Source organism: Neolamprologus brichardi, chromosome 9, assembly GCF_056152115.1.
Source record: "Neolamprologus brichardi isolate AB-2024 chromosome 9, ASM5615211v1, whole genome shotgun sequence".
Lineage (NCBI taxonomy): Eukaryota > Metazoa > Chordata > Actinopteri > Cichliformes > Cichlidae > Neolamprologus > Neolamprologus brichardi.
This window is the reverse complement of record NC_142112.1, coordinates 12,633,944-12,651,200: the sequence shown is the minus strand read 5'-3', so window position 1 is coordinate 12,651,200 and position 17,257 is coordinate 12,633,944. Positions and strand designations below refer to the sequence as shown.

General features: G+C 43.2%; 1 protein-coding gene across 1 annotated transcript in view; it reads left to right on the top strand.

Moving 5' to 3' along the window:
• LOC102796224 (partitioning defective 3 homolog) overlaps positions 1–17,257 on the top strand; it is a 381,329-nt gene that overhangs the window by 271,386 nt on the left and 92,686 nt on the right. Inside the window, exon 20 of the mRNA XM_087845929.1 lies at positions 15,439–15,567. Coding sequence (XP_087702055.1) covers positions 15,439–15,567 — 129 coding nt within the window. The remainder of the gene's footprint in view (positions 1–15,438; positions 15,568–17,257) is intronic.

Genomic DNA, 17,257 nt, shown 5'->3' with positions numbered 1-17,257 from the left:
AGATAGACCTTGAAGAATGGGGAGTAGTGGTGAGGCTCGTCTGTGTGTGTGTCTGTGTGTGTGTGGGAGGTGGTGTTGCATGATGGAGTTAATTGAATCTGAAATCTTGTCGGCCTGAAATGAGATCCACCGATGTCTCTCACACTGTGTCTCCTGCAGAGGGCTGCAAACATGACTGAATTCATAAAGTGTGTTATTAAAGAGCTCAAATTAAGTGTAGCAGCGCACCCCTCCATATTCTACCAGGCCTATGACTACTAATGATCCAACCCCAGCGGAATCTCAACCAGATGCACCAATGGACATGCGAGACTCCTCTTCTCTTCTCTCCTCTCCTCTCCTCTCCCCTCCCCTCCCCTCCCCTCCCCTCCCCTCCTCTCCTCCCTACCGCTCAGCTCTCTGATGTTCTCAAAGAACCTGCTTCATGTTTCTTAACTTCCTCCCTCTCTCTCTCTCTGCGTCTCACTCTTGATTTTCTTGTTTTTCACACTTTGAGACACTTTGATGTTATTTTTTTTCTCCTCCTTTGATCAATCAGAGAAAGGCTGTTCAATGCAACTGGAATCTCAGAGGACAGGCAGATTTAAAAATAATGAGAAAGCGTTAAGAACATGAATGTGGATCTGAGAAAGGCACAATCCCATTTTGTGTTTTTCTAAATAGTACAAATGAATCGCTAATGTCTCCTTTAATAAACCATATTAATATATGTCTCTGGTCTATAGGAGAAGGGAAAAAGATAAAGCATACGTTGAATTAGAAATGCAAGGCATGCTTGATATTATGGAGACAGAGGTCTCCCCTCCCGTGTCCTATGCAAATTAAGTGGGCTGCCTGCTACAGTTGCATTCATTGCTAGTCTCCTCACCCATCCACCAGGCTTAGCATGTAATGAAACTGAGGCCTTCGGCTGAAATGACCTTTCCCATTCACTGAGTTTCCACCTGCTGATTTGCGCTCACACCTTAACATGTGAGTGAGAAGATGGGTAGTGGGGACAGGACGATCACAGTGAAGACAACGGAGAAAAAAATAGAAGAGCTGGGAAAATAGCTTTTGAATTACAAAGGTAAAATCAATCGATGCTGGATTACACTTCTGATTTCCATCAAAGGCAGCCAGTTAAAGCCAGGAACCATATTCCTCTTGTTCTGGCAGCGTCTCTACATGCGTTCAGCATGTAGAGTGAAATTGTCTGTTATTTTTTTCTCTTTTTCTCTGATCATTTTTTTCTTAAATTCTTCAGCAAGCATGTCGGGGAGATGCAGATTCCTTTCATAGCTGGATTGATGGATTTCATTCCTCCCTGTGTTTTTCATGAAGGAATCTTAATTGGACTCTCACTGCCATATAAACATATGTGAGCGCCCCATCAACCCGCCCCACACGCCAACCATTGCTTTGTGAGTGGGGGAGGTGGAGAGAGCAAAGCGATGTATGTGAGTTGGAGAGAGAGAGGGAGGATGTGGAGAGTATGTGATGATGGATGAAACGATCCACAGCAGCAGATAAAGGCCAGGTAATATTTCCACCTGCAGATCCACATCGTGTCAGGTTCAAGGCCCTTCAGAGCTAATTGAGGACAAGCAACGTTATATCTGTGGCTGAATAAGACGTTTTTCCAAAGTCTAAAGTTCAGCTACATCTACATTTTCCCAGCCAAGCGTGAGCAAGAGTCTACAGCTTTCTACTCCCCAAGGACACATGGTCTCATGCCTTTATTTTTTTAGGGCTGTGTCCACTCAACTTAATAACACTTATTATTAATAAAAAGCATAGCATTATTGAGGCACTGCAAATTATTTAATCCCAACAATGTCATTTCTAAAGCTTTTAATTGGTCATACTTGTTGCTAGGGCTGGGCTATATCATACCGTTCACGGTAATACCGGTGTAATTTTGGGCAACGATAGGAAAATGAAATATCACGATAGAATATGGGTAAAATGCAGTGCCTATGTTTACATACGCACATGGCGGTGACGCAGAATGAGAAGAGCGAAAGCGGATCGTTGAATGAAACGGATGAACCAGAATTGGTTTGTAAAAATGCTGCAACTGCAGTGGTGTGGAACTGGTTTAGCTTTCGTCCATCAGATACACAAAGAAACACTATTTTTGGTAGAGCATGCTAGCAGGACGTCGTTATTACAGTGTTTTTTGTAAAATACAAATACAAATCAATCCTTTGATTTTTCTGAAAATCGACAGTGCCCCTTATAATCCCGTGTGCCTTATGTATGAATTCTGGTTGTGTTTACTGACCTCGAAACGATTTTCTGTGGTACACGGCGCTCGAAAATCTGTCAAATGTTTCAGTACGACTTTGCTAAGCTACGAACCCGCATCGCTTGATGGATTGTCAGAGCATTACGGCTATCGTAGGCAGGAGCCTCGCGGAGTGATACGTACTGTGCTTCAACATAATATTACCGTGTTGTGTGTGTATAACCTCTTTTAAGTTTTGTGGATATTCTACATGGTTATGCTGAGGATATGTCGGCCAGTTTCCTCTGGAAATGCCTTTTGGTTAAACTGTCAGCAAGGAATTTGCACTGTTACATTTTTATATAACTTTAATGCACATAAAAAACAGCTGCTTGTTTAAGTTGTGGAGTTGTAAAGCATTTTGTTGAGTGTCAATTATATCGTTATCACAAATTTTCAAATGTATATTGTGATAAATATTTTTGGTCATATCGCCCTGCTCTACTTGTTGCCAGTGATGTAATTAACCATTATAAAACCAGAGTGCACAGCCAGTCAGGAATGGGGCAGCAATAAACAGATGTAATGTGAGAGGCAGCGGAGGAGACCTGCATAGAGTCCTGTGTTATTCCATGTAACCGCAGACCATATGAAACGTAGAAAAAACAAAGAGTCTGAGAGTGCATTTGTCATACTGTTTACTCATGAAAACTACATGTTCTGAACAATGTGCACTGGCCTTTTCTTGATGTACTGTGTAATGAATGTTCAGTAGCATTTTATAAACTGGTTGTGAGCACAGGTAAAACTACACTGAAGTTTTGTGAATGTAGTTTGAAAACTGGATTAGAGTTTTGGCAAACTTTGACAACTTAAAACACACACAGTACGTGGGCAGTACAGGCATATCTGATCCTATTAAGCATGTCTAATTTATTTGTTTTCATAACGATTTCTCACTTCAAAAATGCGACATGCAGCTTTTTTGTAAGGGTCACGGTTCTGTCCTTTGCAGTGTTTTTACCGTCAGCCTCATTCAGCTGTAGAAGAGGAGCGTCCAGGGTTATTTGTCTAACCTTGCTCGTGATGTGCAGTCACTATCCCTGAGATTCCTCAGGATTCCTCGCTTGCTTATCCTCACTTTATTTACCATTACTGTCACTCCCTCACTCTTTTTTAAAAATAAATTCTGTGTATCCTCACACATCCCTCCCTTCTTCCCTCCTCCTTCAACCTGCCCTGGAGATTCATTGTGGCATTGACAGAAAGACCTCTCCCGTCTCCCTCTGAATGCTGGGAGCGATGTATATCACGGATCAGCGGTTTTTGCTGTCTCCTTCCCCCAACTGGCTGAAAATGCAGCGCTTGAGCCGCCGTGCATGCATTTCAAAGTCTAACGTTTACAAGGCAGACAACCTGTCTCGCTTCTCTCCTTTGCCCGTCCTTCAGGCGAGGGTCTCGCAAATCAGACATTTGAGCGTCACCGAATACATCTGTCTGCAGACTCGTCGGCATGTAAATGAGTTGGCAAACAATTGCGAGAAGCGGGGATAATCGAAGCAGGGAAGACAAAAGGCCTGATGAATACAATTAATTTGAGATAATCTTCTATCATGACAATAATCGTAAGCTGTTTTTCCCCCGTCACCTACACGTTCTAATCGGTGTAAGTCATAGGAGGTGAAAGCAGCTGTAACTCCAGTCGCCAAACCAACAATCAGCAGAAATCTCCGGTTCTCATTAGTTTGTGCACATCTGCGCTAGTTTGCAGCGCTATTCCAAAAAATTCAGTCCTGACATCTGCGGTTGAAGTTTCTGTCATTTAAAGAGCTGAGCAGACTTTGGGTGTTGTGTTTGCCTAATGTCGAGGGTTTGTGTTGGAGGCGTGCAGCACAAGCCTGGCTGAGGACGCAGACAGTGGCAGTGATCAAAATGGCCCATTAGGAATGCAGCAGGCTGTACTGTATCTAGGTCACAGCCTGAGCCACCTACTGTAGCTCCTCTGCTGATAAAACCCTCTCCTCCTCTATCACTGCATCCCTGGGTGAGGGTGTGTGGACAGCATACTGCGGTCAGGCACAGCATCATGAGCACTGTGAGGGGAAGCAAATAACACAGATTATCTGTTCATCAGGGCACCTGTTAGTGGGTGGGATATTTTAGGGAGCAAGTGAACATTTTTTTCCTCAAAGCCACCTGAGCTACAGGGGTGGCTGTAGCTACAGGTGGTAGAGCACATCAGCTACTAACTGGAAGGTTGGTGGTTCGATCCCAGGCTCCTCCAGTCTGCATGGGCAAGATACTAACCCCATCGGAGTGTGAATGTGTATGAATGTTAGTTAGTAAGCACTTAACAACTTAGAAAAAACGTGCTTGTGTGAATGGGCGTGACTGGGTGAATGAATTAGTTGTATAAAGTGCTTTGAGTGCTCAGATAGAGTAGAAAAGTGCTATATAAGAACCATTTGCAATTTACACTGTGATGGCTAGAGGTTTGGGTCAGGGTGCATGTGTGTCGCTTACCTGGGGAGCACCTGGCGTCAGGATGCACTACGGGAAGAAAGCAAGTCGATGGAGACAGTGTGATGTTTTGGTTAAGGTCCTGCTGGGAAAACCTGGGTCCTACCATCCATGTAGATGTTACTTTGCCACATACCAACCTGCTTCAAAGCAAAAGTGGTTCAGGAATGGTTTGAGGAGCACAACAAAGAGTTTGAGGTGTTGGCTCTGCCTCCAAATTCCCCAGATCTCAATCCAATCACGCATCCGTCCGACATGCTGGACAAACAAGTCTGATGAAAGGAGGCCCCACCTCACCGCTCACAGCACACCCTCAGGGGTCAGGTGGGCTACACATTGAAAATCAAATGTGATTGCATGTGAACTTTTTGTCTCTCATCTACAATTTAAGGCTCTTAGTAATTATATGTTTCTTTTTTTGTGCACCACAAGAGAAAGAAACAAGATGAGCAATGAAAATAATAAATCAAAACAAAACATCATCACAGGGAAATATGATCAGAAGCTACACACAACTACACGCATTCAAAGCCTCAATTCAATACCTGAACTTCCCTCCAAGCTGCTCAAGTGCCTCTGTGTAAATTGTCCTTCAGAAACTCCCTCCTCGCTGCGCTCATACACTTTAACAAATGGGTGTATGAATGTGTTTAGACTGTTTATTTGTGTTGTAATGAGAGGCTTTAATCAGGGGTGTCATGGGTTTGAATTGTTCCTCCGAGTGTGCACGGAAACTCCCCTCCCCTCCGAACATACACGCACGCACAACTCAGTGATTTATGCGAAACATTAAAGGCAATCATGTTGGGCTGGGCCTTGTCCTTTGTATTGCACAGGCTGCTTGAAATATGGAAAAGCCAAGCTGTTCCCTGATATACAGGCACACGCATAAACATAAAGACCATAAACACACACACATGCACGGGTGTTTGTGTGTATCCTGTTCTTCTTAAATATGAAGAATTAGTGCAGAATTAATAAATGGATTGTGGGTTTTCTTTTCTTTTTTTCTTTCTTGTAAACATACAACCCACACAGGGAAACCTTTTGATTGTATATAGATATGCAGACTCTCCCACACAGACATGCGCGTGTTTTTAGTTCAGCAGTTGCTTTAAATCTCATAGTTGGTAGTTTGGAGGCAGAGAAACAAGCCTCAGCCATTCACTGAGATGTACAGCCTCAATAAAAACATGTATAAAAAATATTTAAATAAAAACCAAACGCAACAATCCCAAAAAAATCTCATAACCCAGATTTTATTCACAATAAAACACAAAAAACATCAAGTGTTGTAAACGGAGACATTTTACTGTTCCGTGAAGAATATTAGCTCATTTTGGATTTGATGATGGCAACATTGGGTCAATAAGAGGCTAAAAAAAAGTAAGTGCTGCTAAAAGGGAGCAGCTGGAGGAATATTTTACGACTAATTAGGTTCATTGGCAGCACATCACTAACATGACTGGGTATACAAAGAGCATCTTAGAGAGGCAGAGGTTCACCAATCTGCAAAAGAACTGCATCTACAAATTATGGAGCAGTTTGAGAATGATAATATACCGTGCAAGACTTTTAATGTGTAATCTACAACATAGAATATCATAGATCATAATATCAAAAGGGTCAGAGAATGGTCTTTGATAGTCAATCTTTTGGCTTCAATGTATTAAAAACGATTCTGTGATGGAAATCGCTGCACGGGATTCAGATCACTGTACCATCCACAAATGCAGATCCAAGCTCTTTCATTTAAAATGGGCCGAGGCAAGTGGAAACGGCTCTGCGATCAGATGGATTTAAATTTGAAATTCTTATTGGGAAACATGAACGCCTCATCTCCCGGACTAAACAGACGAGGGAGCATCGTATCCGTGTGTTTTCTATGGTCTCTCCGACCAAAAAGAACATTTTTCAGTTAAAATCAGATTCTCACATGCTGGAATTTGAAAATCTAAAAGAAAAACTGAGTTAAGGATGTTGGATAAAGTCTGTAAAACAATAGTGAAGAGAGGGGGGAATAAACAGGAAGCTTGACTGACAGAGAACAGTCTGAGATGGCAGGAAAAGGGGTGCATTTTAAGGCCAAACCAATTTTCTACAGGGTGTTATGGCACCGATTTCAATGCACCTGTCAGGGAATTCATTTCCATTCAATAAGCTCTTTATGGTAAATGTGTCGAGACAGTGATATTGGTTGAGAAAAAGAACGTTTAAGCAAAATGATCCCAGATTGCGTATGGTTGTAAAATGTTTTTCTTTGTCATTATTTTAGTGTGGGGAGAAAAAAAACAGCTAAAAACACACAAAGCATTACTGAAACTGATCGATCCCCGACGTGACAGCTGTCTTTGCTGTTCAGCTGAAAGACCTAAGAGGTGTAAAACTTTCCGGAGAAAATATTATTTTTCCTGTGGCATTGTCCCCCTACTGGGGTGTGGTGCACTGATGTCATGAATAAATGCATGTCATGCCTCCACGGTGCAGAACCCATCACTGTCTCGCTTGGGATGAACCATTCTGACTCCCATCCTCCCTCCTCCTACGCCCCCGCTCTTGCTTTTTTCACACCATCACTGGAAGAATTAGGCCCGACTTCCCTCCAGAGCTGCAGCCAATCAACAACAGCTGTCCACAGCTTCTCTGAAGGAAATTGATTGGTTTAGTGTACACATGGGCTTATCCAATGAGGCGAAAGCTGTGACCTGTAGGAAGCAGTCTCTATAAAAGGCAAGGGGATGTGCAGAAGTATTAAAGGCTGTGATATTCTGAAGGTGCATGCTATACCACCACCAACCCCAAGACACTATGAACTCAAAGATCTGACACACGGAGGGTTGCAGTCTTGCTCCTTAAGATATTAAGGAAAAAGCTTTCCTAAGGAATTCCACATTCTACACATTCTAGTTCAAGAGGTCTGTTTGAGCAGGGAAGGAACTGACTGACATTACAGGTTGCAGATAATGAGTTCCACGGGGAGGGAGATAATCAGCCAGCGGCTGTTGGAGGCATCATCCCATACCACTGTGGGGTTGGTGTCCCAGGAAACCAGCGGTGGCAGCGTTACTCTGAGGCCACTCTACGATAACGAATGCGCCTTTAATGCCCGTTAACCATCGCTGGGTCACAGTGTGATTCCCAGGGAAGAGATTTTTTCTATCTTATTGTTTTTATGAGACAACTATGTGTCTCACCTCAGGTGGAGAGTGTTTACTCACCAAAGCTGTAACAACACTTATCCAGCGAAGACAAATGTATAAAAGTCTGGCCTTCCTAACAAGGCGCTATTAAAATGACATGCCACTGTCAGTATCTTGCCCCGGGTGCCGTGTTTGGAAATCGTGTACTGCTCCTTATTTGGTTGCATTGGAGAGGAATAACTGAAGTTAGAGAGAGCATACTATATCTCTGCTTGTGTGTATATGTGTGTGTGTACTTGTCTTAACTTTGTCCTCCTTACTCCCCCCCCTTTGGTCAATATGACGATAATCACAAGTCTTGATTTTTCTCTGAGAGAAAGGAGTATTTTTAATGGTGCTTTATAGATTATCACCATGAAATGCAGGGGTGGAGGCATAAAAATTTATTTTCTTCCTGACTGCCACAAATACAGTCGGAGGGGATGGGGGGGGGGCTCAGACACCACATCAGATATCTGCCGGGGACTTCGCCCTGGGAGATTTGGATTAACTTTCAGGTTGGCTGAGCAGAAACCATAATGATTCTCTCTGTCTGCCCTTGAAATTATCTTCTCATCACTTACTCAAATTGATAGATGCAGTCATTTTTATTTTTCTCCCCTCCTTTCTCGCTCACCTAGTTCCATTTGCAGGTTTGAATAATGCCAGAAGATGTAACACCTCATATGATGAGCGCATCGTCTCCGGGGTAAGCCGCGTGGTCCGTCATACCCTCGGGTTCACTTTTAAAAATCCCACAAATTTTCAAAGGAGGAATAGACAGCCATTTTTTCCCCCTGTCTTTTCTTCCTAAGTCAGCAACAAACTGCGAAATTCCCCACAGAAGATGTCAAAACAGATTAGCTGCCTTCTAATCCACTCCCCAGATTAAATGATTGTAACAATCAAACTGGCTTCAAGGCTTTGCATAATTTACTCTCTCCTCCCTCATATCTTTTGAAATTCTGTCTTTGACTTTTTACTCCTCTGTTGCATCGCAGCCTTGAAGAATTATCACCCTGTAAATCGATGAAGATGATGTATGAGGCATCCACAGCCAGTGGTATAAACCCTTCTGCTTTCTGTGATGTATGATGATGTATCACGCTGAATGGAGTACCTATTTACTGACTCCTTTTCTAATGGAAGCAGACAAATCCAGGGAAGGCTGCTGCTCAGTAATACGCCTAATGTGTGACAGCATTTTGAAAACATTTTATTTGATCAGTCGCTGTCTGCAGATGTCAAAGTCAGGACACGTGGATTGAATGCTTCAATTTTGCTTTCTATGTTTGATCAAATCTGCGGCCATTATAACATTAATAAAGCATATTTGACTGATGCATGTTAGATTACGTGTCATCCAAATGAGCTTTGATAGCCAATCAGTCATTATCAGGACCAGAGTAGCTCAGGCTTTGAATGAATGCGTCCCATGAGTCGTGAATATTCTCTGAATTTGTCCAGATTCTGTTTGCATGTGACTACAGTGCTGATCGCATCTACGGGACGTCTCTGCACACATGATAGTTGTGCAATCTGCGTCTTCCTCTGTGTGTATTTGTGTATTCATCACTCTTACCTGCTGCTCGCCACAGTGAGGTAGGTGGCTGACAGTGAATCATTAAACACTGCTTCGGTCTGGTGGACTGATACTGGGTAGAAAAAAAACACATCGGCGCTTTATGATGATGTAAGTTGCAACATTTCCTTTTTAGAATCATAGTTTTTAAGTTCTAGGCCTTTTTGTCAATTTTCGACCAATAAATCATTAAGTCGACCTTGAAGGTCTTGGTGTGTGTGAGAAAAATTTTAATGGATTGTTAACATGACTCCACTCTACACCCCTACAAGGTTTTATCAGAAACATGTGCCAGTGCTGCCACAAACATAACCTTCTCGGCAGAGGTAATAAAATGAAGGTTGGCGTTGATGTTGAAGGATACGCTGGCATCATACCCCTACAAATATTACAGTTCTCTTTGATCAATAGTTGTTCTCTTCTGTGCACTGCAGCATAGTGATGTTAGGCTCATGACAGCATAGCCTTTTCCTAATCTGCACTGTTCAGGCAACACAGAGAACTGATCCAGAATCCGTAAATAGGGATGGGTACCGGTATCGGTTCTGACATAAACGGTAGTAACCAGACCGAAAAGCAGCGCACATTTCGATGCTTTTTTTTCCTGAGCTGTGATACACTTTGGATTCTAGCCGATCATTTTACGTTTCCGAGGATAGTAGGCGGGTCCAGGTACGTACGTTCTTTTAGAGCAGAGCAACAGATTAAAAATGTCCAAGGCAAAGCGGTCAAAACTCTGGCTGTACTTCACAGCAAAAGGAAAACAGTTAAACATGAGAGGTTTTTGGACAAAGTTTGATTTTTTTCCCATTGTTTAAGCACTGCTTCCAGCCAAGAGTGATGCCATATATGCCCCATAGCTGCAGAAAAGGCTAACATTGTTATCTTTTTACAAAAAAACAGCTGAACATGAGAGGTTTTTGGACCAATTTTGTGTTCTCCATTCTTTAAGCACCGGTTTGAGCACCGTTTAAGCACCGGCACCGTTTCAAAAGTACCAGTTTGGCACCGGTATCGGATAAAACCTAAACGATACCCATCCCTATCCGTAAAGGAATCAGAAGTTGGATCTGTAAGTATCAAGTTGTTCCGAAGGTCAAGAATTCCTATCCTCCAGTTCAAAAGTTTCTGCTCTTAAAATCTTATGGCAATTTCCAGATTCCGAATACACCGTAGTGCAGTCCAGACTTTAGGAAGCTGGCCAGACCTTTAGGGTGAAATCAGTTCTATGTATGCTACAGTTACACCATCGTCATTCTACTCCCGACTTGCAGCTGCCAGTCAATATCTTATTATCAAGCCTCATCGGCCTCGCTGTCAATATGACTGCTCTGCTGCCTGTGCCGATTAATGCCAAGGTGCCAATACCAGTTTGAGAGTTTTACGGAGAAATTCTCGAGTTTCCCCGTGCCAGCTGATGCTGATTAACTCCAAATCGTTACAGTTTTTTGTTAGATTCCTTTCAGGTCTCAAATGTGACACTTATCTTTCAGAGACAGGTATGAAAGTCAATATGTTTTGCCATTACACAGTACACACAACTGCTGATGCCAAGGAGCTTCATATTTTCCTTTGGGGAAAATAGCTAGTGTTAAATATAATACCGGCATTAGTGTAGTCCTCTGCTCTCCTGCGGTTCCCACTGGAGGGACCCAGACTGTTCATATAAAGGACAGAGCCACGCTGTAAGCCAGCAAGTGTCCCAGTAGCCTTCTAATAGCTCAGGCAGTGCAGAACCTTTACTTCACCTGTGCTTCACCTCTGCATCCTTCCTCCTCTGGCCACCAGCGATGGGAAAATAGTTTCTCATGTGGGAGTTGCTGCGTGTTCAGAGTCCTGCTCGCCTTAATCTGCAGTATGTTTTACTGTAAGACTCTGCTCACTGTACAGATGTCGATCCAGATGAAGGGGAAAAAAGTTGAGGGCCGAGGTTTGTGTCCCTTAAGGTTACTTTATGTTTTTAGTGGATGAGTGGAAGAGATTGAGCAAGAACAAAAGGAGAGAGAGATAAACACTTCACTCTTCATAAACGCTACAAGTTGACTCAAACTAGTTCACTTTCATAGGTCACATTTTAGAATTAAAAGAGGTATTTTTTATATACACTATGGGGCAATAGTATTTTACTACAGCTTAAGTAGTGCACAGGTTTATTTGTCAATGTTCATAGTGGGAATAACAACGTAACAATTGCACTCTACACACGGGTTACTGAGACCTTTCTGAACAGATCCAACTACAAAGATAAAATGGAGAAAAAAGGATTCAGTCAGTAGCTCTCTTGTGAATAATTTTGGATATTTCACTGCTGCTGTCTGAGTCATTGATGGCAGCATTCAGCATTTTAAAACTACAGCTCATGTGACCGTAGTGTGAGCACAGTCTATTACTGGATTCTGAAAAGTAGCTAATAAGTGAAGCATGCTCTTCTTTACCAGAAGTGAACAAACAAATAATTGAAGACGACTAAGCTGCTTCTTACTCCCCAGGAAAGCTAAGTCAGAGTCAGCCGAGCACAGTTTTCCACACAAGTATCACCTTACTGTGCCGCTTTAAATTATACGTGAGCAACAGGAAAAAAAATCACCAGCATATTACTGACGCAAATGTCTACATGACTCTTAACTTTAGCCAAGTCAGAATAGAGTGTAGTAACCATCCCAGTTACTAGAGGTGGGAATCACCATACATCCCACAATACGATATTATCACAATACTTAACGCACAATACGATATTATTGCAATTTTTTAAAAATATTTTGCGATATTCAGATTCTGTACATAAAGGTAAACTTTATCAATATTCATTTTATCTAATATCAAAGTCTCACACTCAGTCTTTCTCTCATTTCAGTTTTATTGTTGACAAACTGAACGGTTTGTATTACAGTCTAGTCCAACTTAACTGAATCAACCATCTGGTACAATTATAGCTATTCTGAACTATGCAGTTTATGAAAACTATGCAGCCCCTTCAGCAACTGAAGAATTTGAAAGTAAATTAAAACAAAATATAATTTTACATTAAATAAAAAAGTTTTAAACTTAATTAAAATAAAACATGTCTTAAATTAAAATAAGTAAACTGTCATGTTTATTGCTGCCAAAAAAAAAGTTAAACACATTTGGACAGTGAAGGAATGTCAGGATTCTTGCTCAGAAAAAGGATCAACATGCTCTGAAGTCAGCGCACAAAAACCTTTTTGTAACAAAATATCGATTTCTGCTGTCCCTGTATCGATACATTATTTAGCCAACAAAATATCACGATACTACACAGTATCAATTTTTTCCCCCACCCCTACCAGTTACCTGGTGCATAGGCTGAAGCTCAGGAAAAGTTTGAGCTCTGGGCGTCCAACCAACCAATCAACCAGCTTGACGAGACACGAGGTTAACTTTGGTTGGCACACAGCTCCACCACAGTGTTGAGAAGCCCACTAATCATGCAAATAACTTTGCACTTTACTGATGCTGCAGAAAATTTGTCGATGTGATCTGAAACAGATGTGGACACACCTGCAGCGTGACTTGTTCTCTCCAGCTGCGCACCCCGGTATCCACTTATAAACTAATAAAGATTGATGGTGGATCAGAGATTGACCTCTAAAACTTTGTAGCCCCAATGGAAAGTTTGGGAACTCCTGCACACAAATCACCTTCTTTTAGTTGCAGACAAATACATTTGGGTCACTGTTCACAGACAACACAAGCTTTTTCCAGTGATCGTGCTTTTTAGCATATTTATGTGTTGAAAACAGAAAGGTCAACTTCTTTCAGGAAGTTAATGAAAGTCCTTGAAGGGAAGCCAGGGAAGCTGTCACCTGCCCTGATGATAGATAGCAGGTTCATTATTATTATCATTCCCAGCTCTAGCACAGAGTTTTATGCCTTCACTAGAGCCATTTGTTGATTAATTAATCAGGTAATGTATGCTATCTGTGCTACAAAAGAGCCCACATATCACTCCCTTTGCCTCTGGGCTCTTTACGAAGCCACAAACTCGGGTCTCCTGTAGCACATTCGAAAGATTACAATTCCAAAACAGGTGCTACCAAAAGAGAAGCCATTTGCACAAAGGTCCAGGTTGCTTTTAATGTAAAGTAGAATAATAAACATCCTTGAGGGAACCAGTCTCCCATTTCATGAATATATTTCCTTTTACTGGCCCTAAGTGAACCACGTCTGATGTAATCTTTTTTCAGCTTTTAGAGAAAGTTCTCAAACTGTCAAATAAAGAACAGCAATGGAAAAAAAAAAAAGTATAATGAACTTGGCACCATACCATCCCCACCATCGTGGGGCTTGGAGCACACAGAGCTTGATGTCTTCTCTGTCTGAAGTTAGAGGGGAGTGGTCAAAAAAACAAAAGCCCAGAGGGGACATCAGAAGCGATGTTGGTGTTTGTAATGCAAGAACGCCGAGTTTTGTTCCGATGGATCAATAAATTCCAGTCCTTTTTTTGTTACATTTCTTCTCACGTCACACTTTTAAACTCCACTGAGCTTTGTGAAAGATGATTGACTGACGATTGGATTCATTTGTTTTGTAGCTATTGCAAAAGTCTGTACTGAGAAATGACAAAAAAACTGTCCAAATCACCATCACAGCAACATGATGTCATGCCAGAGCAGACAGTGTGGCATGCACAGAGCTGCTGTGTGGTGTACAGATGTGCACTTCCTTGGTACCTTTCATCCTTCCATTGTGTATATGTTTTTCACTTCCTCCACGGCTTGCTGCACCACGGAGCAGGATATGACATCGTGCTCCCATAAAAACTGCATTCGCTGTTCCAGTCTCATCGTGAAGTTGCTCTTTTATCTTGTAATCCTGCGCAGTGATGAAGTCAGACGATGGAATCAGATAGCGAAGCTGTTTGAGACCGTGTGGTCCTGTAGATGTCCCCGTACTCCCCCGTCAGCTGTAAGCCTGCGATCTGTATCCTCTCCTCATCATTTTCTCACGCTCCGTCTTCAGACGCTCTCCGCTCATTTTACTTGCCAAGTGCATAGCATGTCTGACGAGAATCATGCTCTCAGCTTGTCCCTCACCTTGCCTCATATATGTCCAGACCAGTGTCTCACTCCTGTCATTAAATTGGAAAAGTTTGCATTGGCCAGAGTGTTAGAAATATCAGCCAGCTTTCCAGTTGTCCTGGTTGCACAGCTTTCAAACATCTAAACCACAGGTGTCAAACAGAAGGCTCTAAATGTGTAGTTGAAGTTCTTTACACTGAGTGAAACGGGAGCTTTCACTGGTCTGGCACACTTTTGATCACAGTGGGCCATACGTGGTCCACAATGTAATCAACTACAGAGGAAGAAAGTGGGAGCAGAGTTACTTTTTATACCATAGCTGAATCTTTTCTGCTGTGTTGTGTGGACAGTTGGTAGGGTGGGAATTCACTGTGTCGTCTTATCATTTGATATGTCTTATTGCACTCTGATTACATTCATATTAAAGTTATTCTTCCAATAATGGATGGCTTCCCAAGGACACTCCCTTTGAGCTGCTTCCCAAATATAAATGGGGGCGACCATGGCTCAGGGGGTTGGGAAGCGTATCTGTAACCGGAAGGTCGCCGGTTCGATTCCCGGGCTCTCTGTCCTGGTCGTTGTGTCCTTGGGCAAGACACTTTACCTACCGCCTACTGGTGTTGGCCAGAGGGGCCGATGGCGTGATATGGCAGCCTCGCTTCTGTCAGTCTGCCCCAGGGCAGCTGTGGCTACAACCGTAGCTGCCTCCACCAGTGTGTGAATGTGAGAGTGAATGAATAGTGGCATTGTAAAGCGCTTTGGGTGCCTTGAAAAGCGCTATATAAATCCAATTCATTATTATTATTATAAATCCAAACCTCACAATTTGACACTTAAATTTCCTACTGAGTGTTTTACCTGAGCGTCTTAGACAAAGGAAAATCTACACCACGCTTTTCTCTTTTCCAGGTTTGGAAAGAACCGGAAGGACGAGCGGCTGGATGACAAGATGGAGAGGAGGAGCTCCACTAAATCCAAAGCAGAGGACATGCAGGCATCAGAAGAGGAGACCCAGCAGATGAGACTGGAACAAGAGAGGTGAGTACTCAAAGAGAGTTTCAGCACTGTAATGATTTCAGTCTAAACTGAACAAAGTGGGGAAGAAAAAAAAAAAAACCCCACTGTGATTACTGGAAAATTAGCAAACTACCTAATTAACAAAATGGCAGAGGCACAGTTGGGAAATTCTGGGAAAGCACTCTGATGTCAATTTGTGAAATGCCCTCCTTTCTTTTATATCAGTACATTAAATAGATCATTTATAGATTGTTGTTGCCTGTGCCATTCGGAGGCGCTGACCTCCTAATGGTGCTCTTAGGCCCCTGTGGATTTAGCATGATTGAATAGTGCTCATTGTAATAGCGAAATCGATGTAGCGCACCATTTGTCTTCCCCTGCAGCACGCCCAGGTTGTTAATCGCTCAAGAATACACGGTTCCTTTTCATCCTCCTCTTTTGGCCCTCTGTCCTCTTGTCCTCTGGCACCGTGGACGCCGGGACGTCCAAACGAACCGAGGCGAGCCGTCGGTTTTGCGCCTCATCCCTCACAGACGAGCCCCGTTTCATTCTCTTCTGGGGCTAGACAGTATTGGTGAAGAAAAAGACAGCTTGCTGCCTCCATTGTTCCCCGCCAGCCAAATGAACTCAGTAATCAAACTGCCGTTGGTAATGGCAGCTAATTGAATAGAAACAATAGGACTTGATAGCGCTCGCTGTAGCAGCGAAGGAAGAGAAGGACGGATGGCTGTCGAAAACACAAACAACTGCAAGCGCACACACACACACACACAAACACATACAAATGTCACAAAGGGCCCTCTTCTCAGCTGAAAGGAACATCTGGAGGCCTTGCTCAAAAGGCTGTAATGCATTTCTTGCTGGTATTCACCTATAAGTTGCAACGAAGGTCCTCTCTCCATTGAGGGTATGACCCCCCTCTGGCTGGTGGCCCAACACATTTCCATGGCTCTGGTGGTCCATCCAGATCTTTCTTCTTTGAGCAGCTCCCAGAGAGCTGTCATGCTAAGCAGCAGAATCGACACAGACACGGCGGGCACGAGATATGTGGAGCACATGCCCTCCCGCACCTCCATCCAAACGCGTCCACGTTATTTAAATCTCGTCTTTCACAGCTGACGTTCTTTCTCCGCCGCTTTGTCTCGCCGTACATCCTCATTCCCCATCTTGTTTGTGTCCGTTCTGCATGTGCGCGCTCCCAGCCCTGCTTCCTCTGCAGGAGAGCAGCCTAATTCTTTCCTTTTGTACCTGTTCCCAAATCCCATCACTCAGCCAGACCAGGATTGTCCCTCAGTTAATGGAAAGGGGATCCTGAGGGAAATTGTGGTGGGCAATAATAAACCAACCTGCCACGGAGCCAAGTCAATATTCAAAGCACCGGGGTTCAGCAGGGCGACGGCTCAGAAATCCATTACTTCTTGTATTTTCTGGTAGCGCTACTGTATTACACTCCTGAGGTGCTACATTTGATTGTCGTAGCTCTAACGTGCACAGCTCGTGCTGTGATTGATTGCTCCGCTGACACCGAGACGCGGCGTTCCAAAGGGCTTTTATGAAATTATGGATCAAAACTCACCGGGCTTCCCAAGCTGGCAATCGTCAACCGGCACAGCACGTCACCGCGACCCGGGATGGGCCGCGGCCAGACTCCCAGCTCAGCTGACATTCGCTGTCATTAATTGGAGCAGACAGTTGTGACAGGGGCTTTTAG